Genomic DNA, 27,503 nt, shown 5'->3' on the forward strand with positions numbered 1-27,503 from the left:
ACATTTTTATGTTTATATTGCATTCCCACTCTTTCGTAGATTTTCAGGCAACTGTGGACTTGCAGTAGGAAACCATAATTAGACCCCAAAATAAATGACATGAGTCACCCCCTACTTCCTGGGAATTATGGTACTTTAGCACCTCTTATAATGAGTCTTTTATTCCTTTCTTATTTCTAATTCAAAGTTTTACAAGTTAAATCCACATCATTTATCCTAATATAGACCATAGTTTGTATGCAAAATGTGTACATTCTTAAAAACGTATATTATTTACCCTTGGAGATGTTACAGTCTATTGATCAAATCCATATTTAGGCACTTGGATTTGACTTGATAAGCCATAACGACCCCTTTGGAGGTGTTACGGTCTGCTGTATTTAGGGACTGTTAAATATGTGGATTATTGACACAATAGAGTGGAACAACTCCACTGGAGCTGTTACGCTTCATCATTTCTATGAAGCTACTGCACATGCGTACAAACTTTACTTGATAAAAACACTTCAGGAAATCTTTGTAGGAAAAGTTACTAGTCATGCTTAATCTCCTTCTGACTGCCTACAGCCCTGCAATGGCTCCATCATTGTGTTGCTTTTTTCTAACTGCAAGCAGTACTGGGTTGTGTTGCCGGTAATTTTTTACCACCTTTTTTCTCTCCGTACATTCAGTCTTATGGACAGAACAATTACGAGGCAGGTGTCACGCTGTCTTTGGTGCAAGTTCAGGGTATTTCTCAGACAATCACCAAGAGAAGTACCTTGTTATTAGCATCCTTGTTATAAGTCATTTCTGAACTCAGTTTAAAAAAAAAACAAGCACATAGTTAAGAAAATACTTATCGGTGCATCCTGCATTCAATTATCTTTTCTCCTTTTACCAAAAGTAGTCATGACCCTCCTTAAATTGAGAACATGAATAAATTGGTCGTAAAGGGCTTGTGGATTTTTACAGACCTTTATGAGTAAGTGGTTTAGATTTGCAGGGACTGATCTATTCTCATTTGCTTTTACCTTTTAAGAAAGACTTCTTATGTTTTATTTTTTCCTTTAGTTTTTTATAGAATAATGGTAACTAGTAAATAAGAGGTCAATGCTTATATCTCTGTCTGCTGGGAGACATGACAGAAACTGTAAGCATTTTCCATTGGATTCTTATTTCTGTTGGTTAAATCTCAGTTCTACTTGTAATTAAAGGGCAAATACCTCATAATTCGGCTGAAAAAAAATGGATAGCAATATCAGCAGCAAATGACTGGTTTTGCAAACTTTTTACTTTTATTATGGTATTGTCTCGGTAGTCGTTGTACCAAGTCCATTCTCACTGCAACTTAAGGAAGGTCCCACCCTATATAGCTTACACTTAGGTATAATTTAATTTAAGTATATATGTCGATTCTATAATAGAAAATCTGGAACTGTATATAGAGAAAAAAGACACTGATTTACTTAAGGAACTGTTAGTGTGGTCTCACTTTCTTGCAAGAATATAGGCAATTTATTCAGCTCAGTGGGAGTGTATTCCATCTGTCTAATGAAGAATCTGATTTCCACAAAGAGACACTGCAACTGGGAAAGTGTTTTTCCTGAGTACGTCATTCTCCTCCGTCGACAAACCTTTCCCTGGGGACTCTTTCCTCTGAGACTCAGAAGGATACGTTGCATAGAGACAACCTCTTTACAGTTCCATCATTTTATAACAGATAAATGACTTGTCTAAATTAAATGCCCCCGAATTGGGAAAAGTTTCAAATACAAATCCCAGCAGTCCTCATAATTCTTACAAAACAAATGCCCTTTTTACTTTACTGTGAATTTGGCCAATTCAGTAATCTGCTTGTGCCTGTACCTAACATATGTAAGGGATGATTTTTTAATTGGGTGCACAAAGTTGACTTCCTAAATACATATTTGGACACTAGTATTTTACTCTAGAAAAACTTTATTTAAAAGGGGAAAAAAAAAGAAAGGAATATAAAAATATTGTATTCCAAAAATTTTTGGAAGTGCAATAATTTTGCAGTTTCCTTTTTAAGCTTAGGGCTTATCCTAGCTACATGAAAAATGTGCCTTTACTTTATATCAACTGTAATATTTGCCTAATAATTTTGAATGAAAAGTAGTGACTCAAGTAAAAATTTTCTAAAATATCTGCAATGCAGGAGCCTAAGTCTCTCTGAACTAGCTCTGTAAATTTTACCCGAAGGCAGACAAGCAGATTTGTGACTGCATATACAGTAGCAGTCTATTTTCAGTGAAATTCAGCAGTTTTGTATCCTTCTCCAGCACTTTTTATGACAATTTGGACAATTCACAATTTCAGCTGATGTAATACTGCCCCCTTTTATTAGAACTGGAAAATATGCTGGACTTCAAACATTTAGTTTTGTAGCTAGAGAAATTGTGTTTATTTATGCTGTTGCTTCCAATATTTGAAATTGCATGACAGGATAAGAGAGAACATCGACTCAATATAAGCTTATAACAATGAATGGGGGGAAAAAAGTAATTATTCCAAGCAACATTTTTGAGGGGTGTATTGTGTGTGTTATGACTGGGCTTCCTTGGCAGCATATCATGCCAGGGAACTCCCTGCTATTTCTTCAAGAAGTTCTAGGTGTTGATGATTTTTGTTTTTGTATGAATTTCATGTGTTTGCACTGGTTTTCTAAAGCAGTGTATTTATAGGGTAACAGTAGGGCACAGTGAGCATTGTCTTCTTTTGGTTTTCTTTCTTTTTTCTTTCTATTGTGAGGTCTGATCAGGAATTAGATGCATCTTTGAATGGCTGAATGACTTTAATATGTCTCAGACACAGAGAAGTGTTGCAGTGAATTTATCTTTACAATTAGAACTTTAACATGTAATTTGAAATCAAATTCAAAGCAGAGCATCTTGGAAAAAAAAATAAATTAATCCCTGGGTCTCCAACCATATCTTTTAGAGAGAAATGTTTCCATTATAAACAAACAAGGAAAAAAAAATAGCTGGCTTTCAATATAGTCCTGAAGCCTATACTATATCACTAGCTTTTGTAGATATCACAGGAAATAAAATCAGGCTTAGAAATTGTACCTGTACTTAAGGAGATCTTTTATCTGATCTCTATGGATTTAGTGAGGAAGGTGATGGAAGTTGTAACTGCAGATGCACAGAGGGGTCAAACCCAGCCATAACAGTGGTACCCAGGTTATAAGAGTTATGGGAGGAAAATGCCATTGCTAACGTTAGACTCTGCAGAAGAAGAACACAGCTCCATTATCAAGGCCAGGTTTATAATGGTAACCAGGTGCGGAAGGCTGTGGGTATGAAATCTTGTCAAGTCTGTTCCCTAAACTCAAGAGATACAAATATTAAAGCTGCTCATGAAACGTTAACTTTTTTGTCTGTGTGTAACGTATGATTCAGCCTTTAATTGATCACATGCTATTGCTCAAATACTACTATTTACACCTAAATATTCGCACTCCTGCCTACCAATATATCTACTAATATTTTTTTTTCAGATTTACTTTGTATGCTATGTGTAGAAAGACATAAAAATAATGTATTTGAAATTTACACATTAAAAATACATGTTCACTGAAACTGTGGAACTGACAGTGAAAAGACAAAAAGAAACAGTGCAAAATCTCTGGCATATGTAGGTCATCTAAATTTACAGATAACTTAGCTTTGGTGCCAGCTTACTATGGATCCAGTTTTGCATCTGTGGAAGAATTTGCTGTGCAGACCTTTTTTTTAAGCATTTTGCTCAAATGCCTTACTTTCCAATATTGTCTTGATAAAGTTGGTAGTTTGTGCATCTCTGTTCCAACATAATAGATGTTCAGCTAAATGCTTAGTCCCTCAAGTTATATAGAGGCTGATTAAAACAAAATCTAAATTATTTGTCTATTGATTAAATTATCAAAATCAATTAAGTGAAAAATATGCAATCTTTGCAACATACAAATCATGGAAACTTTATTGGACTATAACTTTAAAAAAAGGTTTGACTGGTCCAATCATGATGCACTTGTAAGAAATTAAAAGAAAATGCACCTAAACATAATTAATCTATAGAAAACATTATTTTAATAACTATGTACACATATATATACAAGTGTGTATGTGTATTTATATACACACCTTATTTAGTGTTTGTTAGTAAATTATTACTAAATAATAGTATTTATATACACACTATTTATATAGTGAAGAAACTTCCCATATTAGGTGAAGTTTTAAAGTTTTCATGCTTCCAGTTCATTCACAAGAGCACTTGGCCATAAAATACTATTTTCAGGAAAGCAACCAGCACACTCTTTTGGTATTATTAGCTATTTTTGCATTTGAATATTGGCTACTAGAGCTTTTTGCCACTACCTATGCTTAATAGTATACTTGTATGGTGGCTGAACACAACAATGTTTTTTTTATTTCTGTTGTCAGGGCTACTTGAAGGGGTTGCCTAGCTGCAGGTTTTAGACCTCACGACGATGGTAATAATAATAATAAAAAGGGGATTTGGCCCCTTTCTTCTATTGCCTTTCCAGCTCAAGAAAAAATGCCAAATACGCTGCTTTTTCACTCGCATGGGATATTTCCTGTGAAAAGGATAAAAGTTTTGCCCTATTTCGGTCTTCTCCCTTAAATCTTGGAGCAACAAAAAATCCCAAAGGAACAGAATTACATTAAAATGGGTCCCGAGGGTGAATGTTGAAAAATTTGCACAAACCAACAAGGATAATTTTTCCCAAAGGATGATGTTCTGCCATAAAGGATAGTGTCTTTGTGATGACTGGAACAGCATAATGATTGTATCTTCTTATGTACAATACATTTCCTAAGCTACTCAGGAGATTTTGCAGATATATACTGAAATGTATTCCATGTTTTTATTACGCTTCTCCAGAAAACAATCAAGATAGGTTAAAAATTATTGTTCGAACATAAATTTGCTAGGATAGGAATATATTCACTGATTTAAATTGTGGGACAGAATGGCAGCTGCACAATCCTATCATATCACTTCTTCAATTGTCCTGAGAACTAAAGAATACATTTGCATATTATTTCACACTTAGATACAAGCAGAGACATCCACAAAAGTTACTGCCATTTATTTCCAATCTCTGTGTATTCCTCTAAGAAAATTCAAAACACAAAATGCATTGCCAATATAACTCTCTTAATTGCAGTAGATTAAGTACAGTAAATTTGGATTACTTTCTCTGATAAGTCATTACTTTCTAAAATTAAAAATATCTCCTGTTTCTCAGGTATTATTAGGCTGCATCATGATAAATTGAAATACACTCCCTGTTGTTGAAGGACATTTACTTATCTGCCTGGTTGTGGGATTTTAAGCTTCTTTGTGCTGGCTTAACTCTTTTGCTTCAAACAAAAGAATAAGCATGCTAGCAGGTAAAATAGAATTTCTTTTATCTCATGAAAAGACTTGAGCAAATAATGCAAAAATGGTATTTGCAAATGTTTGTTTGAAATCTGATTAATGGAGTTTGACCATGCTTATTCCTTCCTTTATTTTCTTTTTACAAATATTCATGCAAATGGATTTTTATTTCTATGGGTTTATTTGAATATGAACATTGGGCATTTGCTGTTTATGCCCAAATTGCTCGTCTCCTGTTAATAAAAAAAGTAGGCTTTGATGCGGTACCCGCTTCAAACTCCACGCTTACCAAACAAGGAATGCAGTATCAGGGAGCTCTTCCAGCCCCTGATACAGTGTCGATGTTAATTATAGATCTTTACAACAACTCTGTGAACTCTGCAGCAATTTAATCTAGGGGTCCTGCCAGCCTTGCTGCACTGTGCCTTACCACTGCCACCTTTTTCCTACCAATGCTATGCCAGATACAGGTTCATCCTTTTTCCTTTGATGTTGAAGCTAATGGACGCAGGATTTGACAGGTAGAAGTAAAGGATTTCCACCACCTGGGTGGTCTTTTGGCTGAGAGAATTCCTAGTTGGTTTTTTTTTTTTTTCAGTTTAAGGTAGTTTAAGGCAATGTTGCAATACTTACTGAGTCAGGCATTGAAAACAAGCTAATTTGTCTTAGGTGACCAACTACAGGATAAATCACAAGCAGCAAGCTATTGAGCATTTAAGTGCATAGGTCATGCATAGCTGAAAAGTTAGATTGTTAGAACACTTACAAGTTATTCATACGTGTATAGAAATTGCTGATCCTCCTGGGGTAGATTTAAAAGATAAGAAAGACTATATTTGTTGGATAAATTTTTGACTGCGCATAGTTTGTCCATCTGTAGTCACATAATACTAACTCCATAAACAGGTCTATCTCAATTGGAAATGCGTAACAGGGTAATAAATGGTATTCAACATCAGATTACTCGTGCTAAAATCACGTTCAAGTCATAGTGAGCTGTTATAACACTACTTAAAACCTAAAGTATGCCTAACCCACAACCTGAAATTGCCCGGCTTACATCCTGAAAATCTACAGACAACATTAACTTCCCAGTATTTCACTTTTATGCCTTTGGCCTCTAACATGTTGCAAATGCTTCTATAAGAAAGGCTGGAAAAACATATCAAATTTCTGTCCTCTTCCACTTGCTGACATTCATTAACTGAGGGAGAACACTGAGACAAGGTTTTGGAAAGATCTCCTCTTCACCTTCACCCGTTCCAAAGCAATTTATTAAACAGCCAGTAAGAGAAGTGGACACTTGTGGTTTAATGTCAGACCCGTGTTGATCAGTAGCTGGGTGCATGCTTTCACTGTTATCTTGCCAAAGGCTTCTTGAGATAGCAGGCAATGGATGCATTCTTATCTCACTGCCATTTTCTTTGCACCCTTGAGTTGAATTGCTAAGTGAAAATTTCATTATATGACTCCCATTCAGATGAACTATCTTTTTATATACATGCAGATTCTTGCTTAGTGCATCCTACTTTTACATGCTTGTTCCCTGCCACTTTTAAAGGACAGGTTGCTGTAGTTCAGATGCCAGGATGAATAAAAGCCATCACTGGAAGGATGTGCATTAGAGCTGTACTCAAAGTGAGTCACTGACACAACATGTACTTGTAAGACGTCTTGGTCTGTCAAGAGTTCAGCAGGTTGCCAAAACATTCAGTTGCCAGCTCCTTGCCAGAATTCTGTTTCTTGTCTGATGCCACTCAAGCTCTCTGAATAGTCATGAATAAGATTAGGTTGTGTGGCTGCACTCTTCCTCCCAAGGGATTCCCCTTTATCAAGGGATTACCTGCATGACCTTTGCATAACTCCTGTGTTTTTATTCTTCAATATGACACTGCAGATCACACTAAATCATGACAAATGTCTTACTGATGAAGTGGATGTCAAATCTTTGTTTCCTTTCATAAATATCCCCAAACTTATAAATACAAGAAAGTTATTTTCCTGCAAAGTCTTGGTCCCACCCTCTTTCACCTGAGGTTTATTTTTTCTCTTTCTTTGCAGGGAACACGCTGAGTTAATATTCAGGGTTATAGACTGACAGTATATAGATTGGGATACCTATGCACTAAATAACATGCTCTACTATGTAGGATTTCCATTCCATTCAGTGAAAAAGCCATCCATAGTTCATCACTATATACTCACTACTGTGAACAGGCAAAAGCAATGAACTGCAGTATGGGAGATTTGTAGTGAATATGTGAATTATCTATAAGGTAAGGAGATTAGTATACTGTTGGCTTGGTTTACCAAGTGATTTCCCTTTATCTCCATCCATGCCACGTTACTGTAGCTACCTCGGAATATGTGTTATGAGAACAGTAAGAATCCAATTAAAAGGGGAAAAAACACCCAATATCCTGTTCATGACCCCATTTAAGTTCTCCTCATATAAAGCTTTTGCTAAGTTGAGGATGGCTTTAGCACACGTCCCTCTCTGAATCAGGACCCGCATTACTTATTCATCCTTTAATGTCCCTCTCAGGACCCGCATTACTTATTCATCCTTTAACTGTTCTGACACTCAGCTCCTGTGGTATTAGGAATGCTCCTGATGTGGTGCAGACTATGGTTTAGGTAGTGGAAGTCTCTATCATTCTCTTATCATGTGAGAGAAGGAAATTTTCCTGCAGTCTTTGCAATGATCTGCTAGCTTGGGTCTCCTTTCCTTTTGTCCCTGCTGTTTATCCTCACTGTGCTTTTTGCTGGGACTCTTGTAAACTCTCATTTCTGTTTTGTTAGTGATGAAAGAATTCATTTAAGATCAGACCTTTTTAGGCTGTGTTTTGAACCAAACCAAAGCAGGTATAGTTCCTGAGATTAAGATCTTTAATAGATTTGAAAGGCAAGAGATACCCATGTTTCAGAGTCAGAGTGCAAAGAGGTTCTCAGCAACCTGGCTGCAGCTCACTGCCCCCTCAAGGACATCATAATTACTTGAGCAACTCTTCTGTAAAAGCAGCACAACATGGCTTTAAAAACAAAAAGTCCTCCCTCCCCTTTTTTTCAACTGGACTATTTCACAGTTTGAGTTTTCAGCATGACCCTATAAACAGTGGTGCCCAGCGACACGGCAAGAGGAAACGGGCACAAACTTGAACGTAAGAAGTTCCACCTAAACATGAGGAACTTCTTTACTTTGAGGGTGGCAGAGCACTGGAACAGGCTCCTTCTCTGGTGACATTCAAAACCTGCCTGGATGGGTTCCTGTGCAACCTGCTCTAGGAGGACCTGTTTTGGGTGAGGGTTGGACTAGATGATCTCCCTCCCAACCCCATGTGATCCTGTGATTCTGTAGCAGCTGAATCAGAAGATTTAAAGGATTGTGGACTGTTTCTGTCGGGAACCAGTATGTTGGAGAGTGAGGGATGGGACAGAGCTTCACTGCTGCATACAGTGTCTGTGAAACTGCACTTTGAATATAACGCAGAGTAGGAAATAAGAGTAAAAGAGAGCACAGGAATATGAAGATCCTGTAGTTTGAATGGCGGATATACAACCAGATAGCTCCAGAGTATATAGTTCTTTCCTTCCTTTTGGCATCAACTCTTCCAGTTCTCCCAATATATAATAATTTGAAATTCCTCTTATGTCTCTGTTTCTAAAACCTAAGAAGCAGCAAACCTGAGCCTTGCTGTTTGCATTCGTCTGATATCAAAGACTGCTATCCCACTGGGGCCCTTAGCCATAGGAGAGGTTTGAGGGAGGGGGAAGAGATGTTTTTCCTCCTTCTTAGCTGCTCCACCAGCTTGTAGGGTGGGGAGGGGCGAGGGAGCAGGCAGCAGATTTTAATGTTCAAAATGGAGACGGGGATGTGACTGATGCCTGAGCTTCAGCACGCTGCTGCTTATCGCTGCTTCTCTTAGCTGATGTGGCTGCAGGGTTGGAGCTGGAGGGAGGTTGGTACCTGATGATGTAGAGTATCCATCCCCTCAGGGAGAGCCTTGGTCAGCCTGTTTTTGCAGAAGTCCCCACCGTAAGGATATCTTGTCCCGTCTAGCGAGCAGTAGAAGGATATTTTTCTTTGTGTGTAAAATCTGTTACAGATTTACAGGAAGTATTTATTTATTCTTCAAATTAGCTGAGCAGGAAAATTAGATAAACAGAGATGGATTTAGAGATCAGCACAATGCAGCAAGATTAAAAAACCCTTTCCATCTGAATTAATGAATTTCAGACTGCTTTTCATAAACTAGTTTTTCAGAAGTCATCTGTGAAGCCTTGTATAAAGAATTTTTAAAGGTAACTTAATGGGATGGAGAAAAGGTTTAAAATTATCTACTGGGGCTGTTGCAGTAGATATTAAACATTGATTTATCTTGGAGTAAGAATCATACTAAAGAGTGAGGCTTGTAGTCAGATCAATTTATCTGGAATACAAACTGTATGGCCATATTTAGTACAATGTCAACATGAATCTTAGAGAAGTAGACGTGGAAGGTTGAGCGTTTAATTTAAATCAATTGGCTCTCAAATCTTCAATTAAAAAAAAATCCTAACAGTTCAAACTGCTCCTAAATGTTTCAGGTGGTTTATATTAAAAAATGCTTCATTTAGTCAGTCATACTATATCATAACCCTCTCCTGTGCATCTTGTTGCAACTAGGAACAAAATTCCGCAGTCCGGGGCTTTTCCAAATCTTAAGTTTTTAATACTTCAAACTCTCTTGAAAACCCAATGTAAATCATTCAAGGAATCTGGCAAATAACACTGTAAGCAATTTTCTGCTACTTGCCACTGCTACTGCACTGCCAAGCTTTTGGTCATAATGTAAAAGTTGGCTCAGATTGTACTTAACCAACTAAAACTGATTATGTTCCTTTTTCAGACATAAATAGATACCAGCATGCCAGCTAGTGGTACTGGCTAAAATATTTTTCAGTATGTATAAGTGTATATAGGTCTCCAGTAGGAAATCCTTTATCCAAGTGTGACATCAAAGCAGTACATCTCAGATAATTTAAGTGTTACATTTGCTTTTGTTTGTACTGTTTTCTTTAAACATATTCATTAGACAAGAGCAGAGCCTTTAATGTTCCATGACTGAAAAATCCATCAAATAGATTAACGGCAGAAGCAGTGTGGCATAACAACCAGTGGACTGGCCTAATGTTCAGAAGTCCTGGGTTCAGTTCTCAGCTTAATCATTGACTTTCTGGGTAACTAGAGGATAATAATTTCTCCTCACTGTGCCTGGAGATACCAACAGCAACCTCCTTTTTGAAATTATTTGGGTACTACTAATGCGTAGTGGTAGGTATTATGATTGTCTATAATAGTTAAAAGCTCAAAAATACCGATTGCTTCCCTGGGACATTATTATTCTCTTTCCTGTAAGGCATAGCTAGAAAATATGACCACAGTTACAAAGTACACAAGTATACAAGGGAGTAAGGAAGGTATGAGACAGGAAATTCCCTCTAACTCACAGATTGTATTTGTCCACAGACCAGCAAAAATCTTCCACTGGAATGAGGTGCTGGAATGTTCCTTCAGTGAATCGCATGAACTTTTCCATATACATCATCCAGAGTGGATGAATGAGGATAGGGGAAAAGAGAGAAAAAGCTCATTTTAAATGCAGAGAGATGTAGTAGGACCCGGTCTCTGCTTATGCTGAATACGAGGTCAAAAATAGGTCTTAAGTGGGATGTAAGTGGCTAATGCGTTCTGCGGGTGAAACCACTACTTTTGAAACTCCCATTCAAGATTGGTTGTTAAGGTATAAAAGCCTTTTCTAAACTGTCATTGTTGCATTGAGCTGAAGAGTTCTTTAATGGATATCTTATGTGGGAAATTTGAAACAAGCTTTTCATGATAGAAACAAAACAAGGTTTATAAAATCATTCTACTTTAAATGAAAAGCTAGAGAATGGATTTTTGCCAGTAGCATTGGCTATAGATGACTAGCAGTTTTGTCTTTGTATATTGCAACAGTAAAACCACATAATTTTTTCAGCCTGTAGGTATTCATTTCACATTTAAGATGGTTTCAGGTGTAAGGGTTCTGCATGAAAAAAACGCATAGCCTTCAGTTCCCCTTTTGAAGTACTCTATTTTTTGCCTTATTTTGATTCATACTTCCTGCAAGGAAGAGTTACTTCTTCCAAGCAAGGTAAATTTCTCAGAGTTTCCAGGAAGTATGTTATTTGCCTGCATTTGCATGTCAGATGTAGCAAATGGAACCTTTATCCCATTTTATCTGTTGCCTTTTTTTGTTGGTGGTTTTGATGAATTTATAGTGATCGTAAATACAGTTTGGACTGCTTTTTCCTTGAGTACAAATTTTAAAAACATAAATTATGAGTAACGTTGTTCTGACTGTATTAAAAAGATAAGTAAGTAAATATAGCAATTTCACTTACAGGGAGTTGTTCCTCTGCCTTCAGCTAGGACATTGTTAACGCAAGGTCTCGACCACTTGCATAAATCCTTACAAGACTCTACTCTTGGCTTTCTGTTGTTTTATTCCTAAACAAGAATAATTCTTCTGCATACGAGAAGGTTTTCAACCTACCTGTCTCAAAGGGAAAAAGGAGTAATCAATTAGAAGGAGAAAGCATCTTTTTCAGCCTATAAAGAAGTTGTTTAATTTTTATTCTCAGATTCAGTGTAAACACATGAGAACTACACACTTTGGCCCTGATTCAGTGAAGTGCATTAGTACATTCTTAATATAAGCACATAAGTATTCCCCTGGAGTTAAGTAATGACTATCCATGTCCTTGAGGCCTCTGTTGGACAGGAGTGAAAGTACTCAGCACCTTACAAGATTAAGGCCTATAAGAGGCTGCAAGAATTTTCAACTTACTGTTTTGTTTGTGGGTTTTTTTCCTGTTGAATGAGGATTAAAGACAGGAGCTGGTTGAGGGGTACATCTGTATTATCATCACAGGCATTACGCACATCATGCTTGATATTGTAATCATGCAAACAGTAATCTTGCCATCCTGACATAAACAGTAAGCAGTACATTTTCCTGAAGCTGAAATAATCAGAGAAAAACATGGCAGTGATGGTGGTACAAGAGGCAAAACACTGCATAATGATGTTATTATCATTGTTCCATTGTCACCCATCCTTATTCTTTAGTGATGGGTTTCTTTTCTCTCTGAAAATAACAAAATAAGCCTGAGTATAAACAAAGTAATATATGTGGCAATCATAAAATGCAACCTTGAAAAAGTATACATAAAATGCTACAAAATAAAGAAAAAAAAAGATTGATACATACAGAAAAAGACTACTTAATCTATATATGCATGGTATGCAATTATGTATTTACCTCCAGCACAAGGCAAGGCATATACCTGAAGACAGTAGCATTTGGTGGGATTTTGTTAACTGCCTTGATTGCATTTCTAATTCTAAATATGAATATGAACATTTAAGCCCAAGTGTCTTTTGCATCACCAATTTAAACTACTTCAGGTGTCTTCCTGAAAACAGGCTGGAACAGCCCTGTCTAGAGGCCTGCATTGCTTCTGGAGATAAACAGAAGGGGTTGGTATCCCCACTGACTCGTTCAGAGTATCTGGGTTAGGCATCTTGACTTCCAAAGCACTGGAGGATTTACCCTAATGGAGCTACTGGAATCTGTACTTACAATATACAACACTGTTTATGATCAAAGATTGCTGAAATAAAATGCACAAAACTAATATTAGGATTTTCCCTGAAATTTAATTCTTGAATTGTAAATATACCTGCAAATAGAGTATTTGAAATATTTGCTTTTAAACTTTTATAACTATTACCCATACTAAGTAGGAAAAGTGCATTTATTGCTATTTGATAATTTATGATGGCATCAGGTAGTCCATTTTATCACAGTTTTTCCAGTATTGTTTCATCATGTCACAAAACCTGACATGTGCCTATCATAAGGCACAGTTGAAATGATGTAATGAAAGCATCTATGAGAACATCATTTGTCTTTTTGAGCCTATCATAAGGCACAGTTGAAAAGATGTAATGGAAGCATCTATGAGAACATCATTTGTCTTTTTTTTAGCTTTTATAGGTTTAAAATCAAACTTATATATGTGCCTGTTTGCATGCACTTACATTTCCATATTGTTCATAAAAGAACATCCTATTGCTTCTCAAGATGTTTGACCAGTGGCATGTGTGTATTTCCCTATGTCTGTTCTGCATTTTTTTAAGCCCACTCTTGTCCCAACTTTGTGTTGAGGGCAGCTGAATCTGCTTTGTGCTGCTGAGGTTTGCAGAACACCGCAATGAAATTGAAATTGGTGACTTCTTTTCTGCCTTTTTTTTTTTTCCATTCCAAAAAAATTGTTGTGCTGAACCTAGAATAGTTTTTCTGGTTGTTATACTGCTGTGGCTTCTTGCTAAAGCTGTGTTTTCAGCCTGGAATATATTACTAGATGATTAAGAGAAAAGGAGATTCACAGCTTTGAGGCTGTTTTGAGATCTCTGATCTTCTAAATTCTGTTCTGATTCTAATGCATGACAATACTTTCAATGAAATTTACTCACAAACAGAAAATTTTGGGGAAGCATGCAGATATACATACAGAATCATGGTATTGTATAAATTTGGTAAAAAAATATTTCCGTACAGTTTTATGGCATTTCAGTATCTCAGTTTTTAAATACTTGGTGAAAGTTAGGCCATAATTGACCAGGTCCGACTAAATTAAACTGAAATATAGCAAAATGTATATTATTATTCCTCTGTAGTATTTAGTCTACTTGGAAAAAAAATCCCTTTGTTTTGCCGTGTCCTTATGCATTTATTCTCATAACTCAAATGTTAGAAATGGGAATGACCATTCTGAAGGTCCAAGAGTAGCTATTGAATTGCTTCCATTAGTCACTTTACAGCACAGAAAAAAATATTCAGTCCTGCTATTTCCTAGTAGAAGTGAATGTCAATTGTAATTTGTGTTTGTTTTTGACTCTCTCTCGAAAATGCACATGTATGTGTTCAGTTAAAGGAAAATGTGTTTTTTAAAATGATTACATTCAGATTCTTCCTAATTACAAAGTAAATATATTTGTTCTATACCATCTACCAGTTCTCCCCTAAATCTAGTGAGTAATACCTGATGTTATAAAAGAAAATTATCTTCTCTCCCTAGAAGGATCCCAGTTAATCATCTCTGGATGTTGGTCAGGAGGGAAGGGAGCAGCAGAGAGAACAAGGGAATTTCTCTTTGACCCCAGCAGTTGAACAGCTTACACTCGGGAACATAAGATTTGATTATCTTAGCATGTGTTACTACAAATGTTATTAACAGTCGTAAAATTATCCAGCTCTTTTAAAAACAAGTGACAGCCCAAGCTTTGGACTCTTTCTGACCTCTAGTGAATTCTACAACCGTATTATGCAGAGTTTAAAGCAGTAACTCCTTTTGTTTGCTTTTCATTTACCAGCTGTTAATTTAATTGATTGTCCCTTTGTTTTTCAAGGACTAATGAACTTCTCACCAGTCTAAGGTGGAATTGCACGGTTCATATGATTTTTATTTTTTTAAAAAATCTTCGCATATTAGTAGTTGTGTAGTTTTACTGTAGGCTGCTGAAACAAAGAGTTAATCCGAAAGTTCTCAGATGCTGCCATGCATCATGCCTTTGTGCATGAATAAAAAGTTGGAAACCGCATGAAAGCAGTAGTTGGGTTACCACACAACTGGATATGCTTAAGTCTGAATGCTTCATAATTCTAACTACTGGGGAGTTGCAAACTTATAAATAACCTTGCAATTGGTTAAATCCATATTAAAACCATATGAACAAAGACATAAAGCATTTGGTTAAGGGGGCTCAGTAAGTGCAGTAATCCTGTTGAAAGTAATCTAACCAGGGCAGAGCCATAGCTTAGGAGTGCCTGCAAGTGTGGCAATATTTACGGGTATGTCAATATTTCATGTATAGGAGGGCATAATATCCTACTTAGGTGGAAATTTGCTATCTATTCTTTTTTTGTTCTTTTTAAAGTATTTTTTAAATTCATACACTTATTTTTAAAGGCAAGCTTCAATGCACTGAAGTCTATTAACTTCTTAGTATGTGCTGAATGCTCCGAATAATCAGGGTATTCATCTAAATCCCTCTTATTTCTGTTTGGAGATCAAGATGGCTACCCCTAAAACTAACCAGAGGCTCTAGGAATTCTGATCCTTGAAAATATACTTCCAAAATAATTAAAGAGAGTGTTTACAAGCAGGCCACTTGGGTTTGCATTTATTTATCTGATGAATTTGTTGCCTTTAGCACTCCAGTTTCAAACTTTTTTCTACACACCTTCAATTTGGATGAAATCGCAATTCTCAATTTTGACTCCAGAATTTGGGTCTTAAAAGAAGAAAGTCCCAGACCATGACAATCACTACAAAATTCTCTTACTGAACAACTTTGGAGCATTTACTGCTTGCGATGGTCTTCACATTGTCACTTGGAAGCCAGCTGAAGCCTGCCAGTCAGGCAAAGAAATTTTAGTATAAATTACCTATTATCTGCTTTTAATCTCTTACTTTTCAGTTATGCTTAAAATGAAGAATAGATTTCAAAGGGGACCTCATGGCTTCTCTCTCCCCCCATCTTTTCAAGCAAGCTGTTTGCTTTGAGGCACTGTAATGTAACACAAATCTGGAGTCTGTAGCGGGGATGCTAGTCCATGCTGTATGTTCAGCATACAAAGATAGCATTAGAACAGTTTATGAACAACATAGAGGTCTTCAAAAACTGAAAACAGCAGTATGTCAATTTGAAAATTCACTGAACTGTCCCTCTCTGGTTCCTGAGATCATTGAATCCAGGTATTTCACTTCCATTAAAAATTAAGGTCTATTTGCGTCAATATCACAGAACTCAGCATGTCCTTCACTCTTGCAGCCTGTAAATCAGTGATTGAAAAAGATTTACTTTGTATCTTGTAATATCTTAAAATATCAGCATTTCTACAATAAGTTTGCCGACTTTGCTAATTTAATTTCTCTGGTTTCTTGGAGCAATTCCCACTGCTATGATGTTGAAAACAAGTTCTACATATTCACCACAGTTCTGCAAAACCAAAGGCCTGCTTTAAATTGTAACAATAACGCCACTATTGTGTTTATCTTCTTTGCAATCCAAAGAATTCCAGCAGTTGCATGCCTGCACACCAGCAGGATGATTGACATTGTTGTAATAAGGTTAATGTTTAAACTTCCCACCCATAATAACTAAAATATCCAGAGATAAGGCTGAAAGTCAATTTGTAATTATCCCTGCTGTGCCAAGATGTTGCAAAAGATTCTAAGTGGAGGGTAATTTAACTTTTCAGTCTTAGCTGTTAAAAAGTAGTAAGAAGGTGAAAAGCTTGGGATGATTGTATCTTGGCTTTCCAGGGGAGAAAAAAGGTTTTGTGATTCCTCCTTATTCAAAGTAGGAATCATTTTCTCTGTGTTCTGCTGAAAATGTCCTTTTTATTTGAATATAGTAAGTTGCTGGCCTGTAGTTTGCTGTCCATGATACATAAAGGGAATAGATCACAGTTAGCAAATAAGCTACTAGAACACCTAGTATGTAACAGTTCACTTGAAATACATTTAATACATAAAGACAACATGTGATAATTATTTGTAGTGATTTTAACTAAAGTATTGTCTTCCAGAAGAAATAATATCCCTTCAGTCATATGCTCTGTGGCTTCTGTGAATGACCTGTTTTAATTCAGTTTCTAGAAACTGGCTCTTTAAATTAATGTTGGTAACTGCTTCCATGCCAGACTATTGAAATAAAGGGTATTACATCATTGTTGAAACATGTCTACTTAAATAAAAAGTATTTGTTTGCATAAAATATATATATTTTAAATCTTTTACACAACGATCAGCATGCATGCCATTTTCCATTTCAGACTAAGCATACATTTCAGATGTGGAAAAAGCAAGCATGTTGAAATAATTTGAGGCATGGGTATAGTCGGATCAGTCTTGGTAATCCAGAGGGGAGGGGTGCCCAGTGTATTATTACATTTCGTATATTATTTTTCAAGAGATGGATGCAATCAGTCATCTTCTCGCATATGGTTTGAAAAAAAATTGTCTTGCTGGCAAGTAAACTGTTATTTAAGTACACAATCCACGGTACTACAGAAACAGTTTTGCCAAACTTGTCCAAGTATTCTCACATCCTTAAAGATGGTATAAATATCATTTATAGCAAGCCGTTTACTTCAGACTATATAGAATGCCTTTCTGCTCCCCTGATCTAAGTGTCCCAGTTTGCATTATGGCCTTTATTGCTTCTGTTTGATGGAGTGATCAGTAAAAATTTAATGACACTATAAAATAATAAAAATGTCATTAATTTACCACAGATCTTGGATGCAGTGGTTGTAAAGTTACATTAATAAACAGAATATTTTTTACAACAAAAAGCATTGTTACATGGGAACGTATAAATAACACACATAAATTTAAGAGCAATTTTACTGTTAGCACACACATTATTATGGAATAGCCAATAAGTGTATAAAACATAGTATATAAAATTTTATGAAAATATACTGTGCACATCAAAAATTCAGCTTTTATCTAAGTGCAGAGAAAAGCCATTATTATGTGCTTACTGTTTCATTGCTGTTCTTTCACAAGATCACAATTTTATATTTGTTTCTAGTCATTTGAAGTTTGCAGCCTTTTCAGAGGTGGGGGCTACCGCTTCCTTTCCGTTTACTCCTTGCTTCACTAAATCATTCTTTTACCTTCCACACGTGAAGAAAGGAATTGATACTTTCTGCCAGAACGTGACGGAAAAGTTGCTAATTTAATGCAAAGCTAAAAATAATGCCAAAGGGGTTGAAAGGCTTGCTTGGCGACTCTGGAAATAAGGGATAACTATCTAGCAGTCTATCTGTCATCACTGGGGCTGCTCCATCACTGACTGTGATAATATGTGAATATGATGGATGCCACAGCCTTGTGGCTCATAACATTTAACATTCATCAGCTCTCACTAACGGGGGCTTTATAATTTAAATATCTTTATTTAATATGCAACATCTACCTCATACATCATAATTTCAAAGCACTTAGAGAACCAACAGTCCTGCAAGACAGTTGAGCAGACTTTAATATTTTTAATAACTTTTACGTTTTCTGCGTGTTTGTGACTGACAACGCATAAATAAGTACCTAATTATATCACAGGATGGAAAATTAAGATTTGGCTGCTAAGAAGAATCTTTTTTCTTTTCTTTTTCTCATTTTACAGAAGTGATTATTTTTACTGTGTGATCAACATATAAAGCAGCACAAAGGATGTGAATTGTGCTGGGAAGAGCTTTCAGTTTTCTAGTGCAAACTCCAATTGACTGTGTTGATCTAGTTGTGAGAAAGGGTTGTCAGTGTCATGTCCTAAGCCTTTTTTCTGAAATTTAAATGGGAAAACTTAATGTGACTATACAGTACAAGCTCCATAGCCAGTATAAAAAATCAGTTCAAAATAAAGGTCCAAAATGCTTTTTCACAGGAAACAAAACACCTGCACTGTCCATAGTGATACACTTTACTGTGAACTCACCAAAATTTTTTATTAAGGGAGGTAAGGGAGGTAGCAATATATCCAGTTGTCGATAGAAATGTGTGCAAATATAAAGCATGTGTAGGTAACATATTTGTTAGTGCAGCTACATATAGCCATTTACTTTTAATGAAGGTATGTCTTGTTTTGTTTGTATAGGAATATTATGTATAGAATCAATCTTCCTCTCAGTCCTTGCTCATAGTAGGAAAAAGGTATAATTTAAAAAAAGATCTTAGTGCAAGTAACTATCTCTTTAGAATGAATTCAAGGCATGAGCGAAGACAAATCCCGTAAAAAAAGCATTAGAACCTTGTGGGACAAGTTTCCTCTCCTATGAATTTGTTGTATATCATGGAATTGTAAAGGCATCTACTAGATTAAAATATTACCAGTATTAAGTAATGTTTTCCTATTTTTTACAGTTCTCTGAATTTGTCTAAACCAAATGCAAATTGAAAATTTTTTTACTATCAATATGAAGATTATTTTCACTAAAAAGCAAGTGACAGAATGACTTTAAAATGCATTTCACAGACTTAAATATAGCTAGCTTTGTTACAGCTTTTTATGAATTAGATGGAGTGGGTTATGAAATAACTATAAGTACATCTCCTTTGTTTGACAAGAGGAGGTATTTTTACGGTGTAAGTGCTTTCATTTTACTGTTCCTGAACCTTATCATGTAATTTTCCCTTTTCTCCTTCCATGTCAAAATATTGATATTCTTTCAGAAACCTTTTTTTCTTCCTTTTTTTTTTTTTTTTAACAGAATATTTTCTGGTAAAATCAAAGAGAATGAATGACTAGAAAGATATTTCAAATGTGCATATTGATATGTAGCAGGGTCTGTTGATTTTATAGCAGAAAGATATTTCTCCTTCTTCTGAAAGACACTTAAAGGCTGTTCTTCCAAGAATACTGCAGGTGCTGTATTAACATCCTTAAGAAAAAGCTTTTAGTGCAAATATTTTGGAAGAGACAATATATGTGCCAAAACCTGTTTTCTTAGTACTGATCTTTGGTTTTATCTCAACTGCAAATCAGCCCTTTGCAATGGAACGCAGAATCCTTGACAAACTTATTTTTTATTCTGTCTACCAGTCAAACAGATCCCATCCTGATGATTCAGGTGTATTGTTACATTGCACAACGACTTTCAGTTAAATATTGGCCTCTAGTATTGCAGTGCCTTTCTGCAGTCACATTTCATTTGTAACCCTTTTCTTGTAAGTTCCTTTGTATATGTAAGCTCCTTCGTCAACCACAGGTTTTACAGAAGAAAATAAGAAGTTAACCAAATTTAAAATGCAGTTATTTTTTTTCCACAACTGGAAGATTCTGAGGAACTTTTAGAAATGCAGTTAGTACCTGGAATGTCTCAGCTGCATGTTCTGGCAAATCCAGTATCAGGTTGTGCTTCTTGTCTTCCTCTGCAAATTAAACAGAAAATAATTTTAAAAATCCACGGGTGAAGGAATCAAAAGAATTCCTCAGTTTTTGGCCTGGTGGGGTTTTATTACTGAAAGATGATGATAACAGAAAAACAATCACATTGGAAAGCAGAAGTATTTGGAGATGGAGCAAATGAGAAATCAAGGCCATCAAATATGTTTTGTCCTTAAGAACATTTTCAAGTTTATAACCATCTTGCAGGAGAGAAAGTCCTAATGTTTTCTTATGTCTAATATGCACAGCACAGAACTAGGTCATTGAACAATAGAGTGAACAGCAATCAGCACTCAACTTCTGCATAATGCATTAAGTATAACATGGAGAAACTGTTCCTAGAGCTGAAAGCTGGTATTTCATGTCTGTAAATTCAAGCTGACATGACATTTAATATTGTTTCATAGTAATGAACAACAAGGTTTCATTCATTCACAAGTACAACATAATGCCAAGCTTAGTCTGAAGACGTAACAACAAGGCAAGAGGGAAAACATGCTCTGTTCCTTCAAATGAGAACGCTAAATTAATGATAACCATTGAACGCTTTGCTACTGATACGCAGTGCTACAGAGACTACTATTGTGAGACAATATTTCACTGTCTTTTATAGTGCCCTTGTCCAGTAGGTGATTGAAGAACTGGGTTAACACATAAAATACCTTTCCGTTTCCACTTGCTAGTTCCAGGTTTCCTATGGAGGTCTGCAGCCCTCAAAAGTATTCTGTTTTTCTAGGAGTGTGCATTCTTTCCCCCCCCTCCCTTTTTCTTTTTCTCCTTAGGTTCCCTTTCCACTGAGGTACAATTTAAATTCCTAGACAAAATAATAATATCAGTTCTGTCATCTATTATTCCTTCTTTCAAATACTTGTCTTTGAAAACCTCTTGCATAAAATTCAGACTTGTGTTTTCTCAGAAGTACGAATGCAAACTTGAATTTCATAGTGCAGAAAAAGTGCTTTTTCCTTTAAATTGGAAGTATATTTTAATACAAACTCTCCTTTCAACTTCTGAATTTTCATGTCTCCCAAATGTTGATTGTCTTTTCCAGTTTAAGTTGGAAAATAAGTGGAAAGGCAAAGTGAGCAGCATTGATCAGCACTGTTTGCTGCCAAGAGTGTTTTGTATTTGCATGTAAAATCGTTTAGGCATTATGGCAGCGCAGATCAAAATAATCTCAAAGTTTCTGTATATGTTTCACATTTAAAACTGATTTTCATAAATGCAAACATTCAGAATCTGTAAAAAATTGTCCCTGAGTTAAAATTCTAATTGAATGCACTCATAATTTTTTCAGATTTAAAAAATAAGGCATGTATCAGTGCTTACACGTATGCACAGGCATACAACGAGTGCTAACCTATATGGAGCATTAAGACTACTTCTGTTCTTTTCCAGGAAAGAACAAGGTTTGAAAATTTAGGTCCACAGTTAACAGGGAAACCCAATGAGGATGGAAAACTGGGCCCTGGTGTCATTGATCTTACAAGGCCAGAAGATGCAGAAGGTGAGTTGTCATTTTGACTGTGGGTTATTGGACATTGCATCACAGAATAGTGTGGCTGAAATATCATATGCCAGTGTCATTAGTACTGTCTAGCTTACACCCCACGGCAACACTTGAATGATTTCTGTGTGCTTTTCTGAGATTGTCATAAATCCATAGCAAAGGGCAGATACATGAAAATGACTGTATAGCTCTCTAAGCCCTTCTGCAACACAACTATTTTTCCCCCAGCAGCTGTGAATTAATTGTTTACATTTTATACTATTAATAAAAGTGTAGGAAACATTGAGCAAATTATCTCAGCAAGGCAATATATATACGTATAGTTTTTCACCAGATTTTAATGTTTTAGCAGCTTTGAAGAAAGTTAGAGCTCTTTGAGAAGGCTATCCATCAGTGCACTCACAAACTATTCAAGATACAGCAAAGCACAATTTTATTGGCAGGCAGCTGTCAAATGATAATGCAAAAATATTTCACATTTTCTATATGAAAATGTCTCTTTCATAATATAAACCTTCAGTGCGTTTACAGTCATTTCAGTGAGAGTTCTATCTATCAGGCATAAAGTGTCAAGCCACAGGTGGAAATCCAGACTGAGTTTAGTCTCTAGCAGGGTTACCATGCGTGCTCTGGAAGGGGATGCCACTGGTGGCCTCTCTACCCTGTCATCCATTAGAAGAGAACATGGAGATAGACAGGAACCCTACCAGCCACTGGAGTAAGATTAATGTACTATTCAGATAGAATATTGTGAAAAAACTGGTTAAACCAGGACCTTACAAATATCATGAAATGTTTTGCGCCTTCGACTTACTTCTGTTTGAGAATCATTTTACTCCTTTTTAACCTGACGAGTCCTAGTTTTGCCATTGTTCTTGAGAAAGGGTTAAAACATCTCTAAATTTTTCCATTCATATTCAAACATCTAACAGGTTCATAATTTGGTTTTTTTTTTTCTTAGATCAGAAGAATAGGACCAATAAACTTGTGATTGGTAACAAATAGGGTTATTTCCCAATTATTATTGAAATAATGGGACAGAGTTTTCTGATAAAACTTATTAATGTTTTCTGTATAGAGCTATATTCCTATGATCATCAAATTATTCTTGAAATAATGTGACAGAATTTTCTGATAAAACTTATTTATTTTTTTTTCTGTATAGAGCTATATTCCTATGATCATATATTCTGTTCTGTGTCTCTCTGGGACCCAGAAATAAATGGTCCAGTTAAAGTCTCACAAATTGTATCCCTTCATTCTGAGTTCTGACAACAATAGCACATGTAAATGTTATCTTTTCTTTACTGCATAGGTAGTACATGATATGTCTGTGACAGAACATCTTAGACCCTCAACCGACATACATTATCTTTAATCAGTCTCTTAGCAAACCAAAAAAGCTGAAATTAAAAGTATTTTGGGCAAGGACTTGTATATAATGGAGAAGCTGCAAGTTCATTTCCAAGATGTTCCTGTATTGACTCATCCGTACAGAGGAACAGTTAACTCTCAAATTTAATCAGCAAAATATTCCTACTTATTGGCTTAATATTGTGATTGGCTTATCACATGGATCTGACACCGGCAGCAGGAGAACATGCTCACATGTTTTTTGCTGGATTTTTTTTGAAAGTATTTTGTCATAGTCAAGATTTCAGGTCTCCATAACAGTAAGATTAGACTGAAGCTCATCAGCTATTGATTACAAATAATATTCAGAAGGAGGCTAGCACCTTAATGAGAAATTTCAGATTTTCCCTATATATGTATTTTTATTTTTTTTTAATAGTTCCTTATAAAAAAAATAATTTCCAGATTTTCATTTTTAGGGAGCTATTATATATGACAAATAATTTCCAGATTTTCATTTTTAGGGAGCTATTATATATGAGGTTCATTTATTCATCCTTTATTGGATATGATTGGCCACTGTTGTATTGTTTTTAAACGGAAAAATAATGAACAGAATGTAGGTAAAAAACTTTCAGACAGGTGTTTTGCAATTGTTTTTTTTCTAGAAAAAAGGGCTGAGGAGATATATGGACTTTCAAAGGCACTTGTTGACTAATCAGTTATTTATAAACTGCTTTGTAAAGGAATTTCCATCCAGGACAGTGCACATGTCTCTCTAGAGCTAGTGCTGGAGGCACGGTGTGTTGCCACGTGGGAAGTCTAAGTTCCTGAATGGGTTCAGATTTCCATACTTTGTTTAGCAGCCAAGAGATGTCTCTGGAAAAGAGGTGCTGGATGAATGCCTTTGCTGATCTGAAAAAAAACCCAAAAACATAGGTGGGAGTTCAAAACTGAGCTGCTTATTTGTCCTTGTGTTTGCCGACAAGGTGAATTTAGCTGGATATTAAAAAGCTTTATATTATAAAAGCTTTTATATTATATTAGCTGGTGGGAGTGGTTTATTCCTGAGCCAAGGACTCCAAATTTAGTCCCGCTGCTGTCCGTAAACTGGGGAGAAGTGCAGTTTGGGCTCCATCTTGACCCCCCAACTGATGAGGACCAAGGGAGCTACAGAAGTGCAGTTCCACTCCCTATCTACCTGCACACCTGCACTTCCAAAGGAAACTAAAGTGTGCAGAGACACGGTACATGTCTGTCTCATCCCAGCAGGCAGCTGAATTAGACCAAATCTGGGAGTGCTCCTGGTTCTCAGAGCTTTGACACAGCTTTTAAGGTTCAAGTAATTTGTTATAAGAAATATCAGCAGACTTCTGTGTTTTATGGAATGCCCTTGTAATAGTATCTAGCAATGATTTCTCTCTACTCCTTATATCTTTTCTATAACATATGGCAGTGATCTGAGTTTAACGGGATCAGAGTCATGCTTTCCTTTAATTTTAGGAGTGCTTGTGGTATTGCGTCATTGATCAGGAGCTGAAGCTACATGTATATTTTGTTTGAACAAGACAAGACAAGTCTTGAAATTCTTTAAATTTATCTATATGCTATTATAAGACAAATATGAAAGGATACTGCAGAATGACTTTTAAGACTTAACTTCTTGTCCCTGCCCAGCGTTTGAAACCTTTTTTAAGATTAATAGTAACTAGTTATACTTCCGGAGATAGTCTAGAATATGAAGTCGTATTCAAAGTTTGTGTTACTCATAATGACCAAACTGTTTTCTGAATGGAGGCCTGAAAACCATCAGCTAGAGTTTTATATTAAATATGACATAACCAAACATCTCTATTACTTCCTTAGCCACCAGCAGGACTGGGCTAACTATTTTAAAAATCATGCTCAGACAGTATTCCAAAACATTGCCACTGACTGTGATGCCATTGATGAATAATCCACAGCTATTAGACTTATATCATTACCTGGAAATCTCAGTTGTCGTATTAAAATATATGATACATATGTAGCTAGCAAAATTCAAAAACATGATTTGAGAGCCTCATAAATGTTCAGTGGCTGGTATGCAAAATTCTAAACAACAGTCAATTATAGAACTACACAAGGATACTTTTTTTCTCCAAACCTCATCATTTGAAAGGAAACATCATTCTTTCTGTAGGCGGCTTCATAATTTTGAACATTTGAGATTGTCAGTACCAAAATACAGCTAAATAGCATGGATGTACCAAGACAGCTTTGAATCTAGATATAGCTAAACCACTTTTTCAACTGGACTGACATACATCAATTGACCAAAGTGTGTAGAATATAGTCAGGAGACACAGGTGAGCCCTGTTTAAATTCCAGGTGGAAGAACCTAAAGTATTTAGTTATCTGAGAATATTGGATTATCTGAATACATTTTTTTGCTTCAAATTCTAAAAAAAAAGTATTCCTTTCACAGACACTCACTTTTGGTGATAGTGCTGCTTCTTTGAATAATATAATTTGCTCCATGTTTATGGATCTTGTGCTTGTATAATGTGCTCAATGTTTATGGATACTTCTGTTTTTTTGGTTGTGGTCAAATGCTTTGGAAATGTGTAGGGGGTATGTTAATATTTGGTTTGTAGTAGATAGAAATCTGCAGAATAGACCTAACATTCCTGTTGACAATTACTGATTTTTACCTTAGCTCAGGTTGCAGTGTGGTTTCCTTCAGCAGTCATAGTCAGGGATTCAAATTCCATCAAGACATGATCTTCATTCCTGCCAAAGAACTGGATCTGTTAAAATATAGTTTTCTTGATTGGATCCTGAGCTCAGGGCAAAAACATCTGACTGTTACTGTTTTCCCACTGCCTCACTGTGTGATTTTGTAAAAGAGAAATAACTTCTCTGTGTCCTGTTTTCTCAAGTAAAAAATCAGATGCATAGTGAAGCTAAAATCATTTTTATAAAGCAAACTGAAACAGATGAAAATGCTGTATTAATACTTAACATTTAGTTCCATGTTCATTCGTGTTAGTATATGAGAATCAGGGGCTGGTGAGTTAAATGTTTGGCCTCAGAATTTGCCATTTGGCACAATATGCGCAAAGACCTTTTCTTCTGAGTCTGATTTTGATGATCTCATTTATTCTATTTCTCATGTGGTAGGGTTTTTTTGATTCTGTAAACTATGTTTAGCACTTGCTGCTTCTTCTTTGATACTAATGTACCAGTGTGTGCGAAGCATGGACTGTAGTTCTCAAGACAGGTACATGCCTGCTAGTTTAGATAAAAATAATTTTGAATAATGTGGTGGGGTCTGTCTGACCACTTTGTCTGTATCTAAGTGTTTTCTTTATTCTTGTATTAGACTATTAATTTTCAAGGTCTCCCAAAGTATAACCTTTGCTATGAAACCTAGATGTTGAGACAGTCATTAAGAGGTATCTTGCAGTCCTCGGCATGGGATTGGCACCAGCTCATCTTCTTAAATACTTTGACTTAATGCCTGTGTCCTCCCTTTCACTGCCTGCTTCTCTTACTTTAAGGATTGCTTTAAAGACTGTGGTGTTTCTATATACCAAATCACTGCTTGAGATTATATGGCCTTAAGCCTTATCTGTTTGATCATGGTATCTTTGACCATGTTCCAAGTAGGCTGACTGCAAGCTAGTAGGGGACTGCAAGCTGCATAACCATGGGCAATAGGCTGGTTCCAGCAGTAAGCCCTGGCTTGATCTTATTAATTCCAGTTCAGATCTACACGGGTTTTGGTCTGAACCTGATTTTGGACCTGAACCCAAGCTTGGAGGAGCACAAGCTCACCTTTGCTTTTAAAAGAACATATTTCTATTCAGCAGTAAGGTTACGACCTCATTTCTGCATCATTTCAGATGGTGGATTTGCTGACCAACATATGAAGTCAATGAATTGCTTAATATGTGCAGCTGTTAACAGCAGTCTGTCTTATTATGTCCATAAAATTAGCACTTCCCATTCATATTTGACTTGGGCTAGCCACGTTACAGGGTGTGTTTTAGTACAATGAGAGATTCTCCCTGCCCAAAAGCAAGGAAAATTGAATGGCAGAGAAAGAAACGGTGTTAGGCCTCAGCATAGACTTAACCAATTGCCAAAATATGGTGAACAATGAATGGTTGCAATAGCAGCAGCAGCAGTCAATGTGGAATCATGTAGGGGAGA

General features: G+C 36.1%; 1 protein-coding gene across 1 annotated transcript in view; it reads left to right on the forward strand.

Annotated features, from left to right (window-relative positions):
* SOX6 (SRY-box 6) overlaps nt 1-27,503 on the forward strand; it is a 272,975-nt gene that overhangs the window by 219,159 nt on the left and 26,313 nt on the right. Inside the window, exon 13 of the mRNA XM_014962253.1 lies at nt 21,842-21,950. Coding sequence (XP_014817739.1) covers nt 21,842-21,950 — 109 coding nt within the window. The remainder of the gene's footprint in view (nt 1-21,841; nt 21,951-27,503) is intronic.

This window comes from Calidris pugnax, unplaced genomic scaffold, assembly GCF_001431845.1.
Source record: "Calidris pugnax isolate Ruff unplaced genomic scaffold, ASM143184v1 scaffold593, whole genome shotgun sequence".
In the NCBI taxonomy this organism is placed as follows: Eukaryota; Metazoa; Chordata; class Aves; order Charadriiformes; family Scolopacidae; genus Calidris; species Calidris pugnax.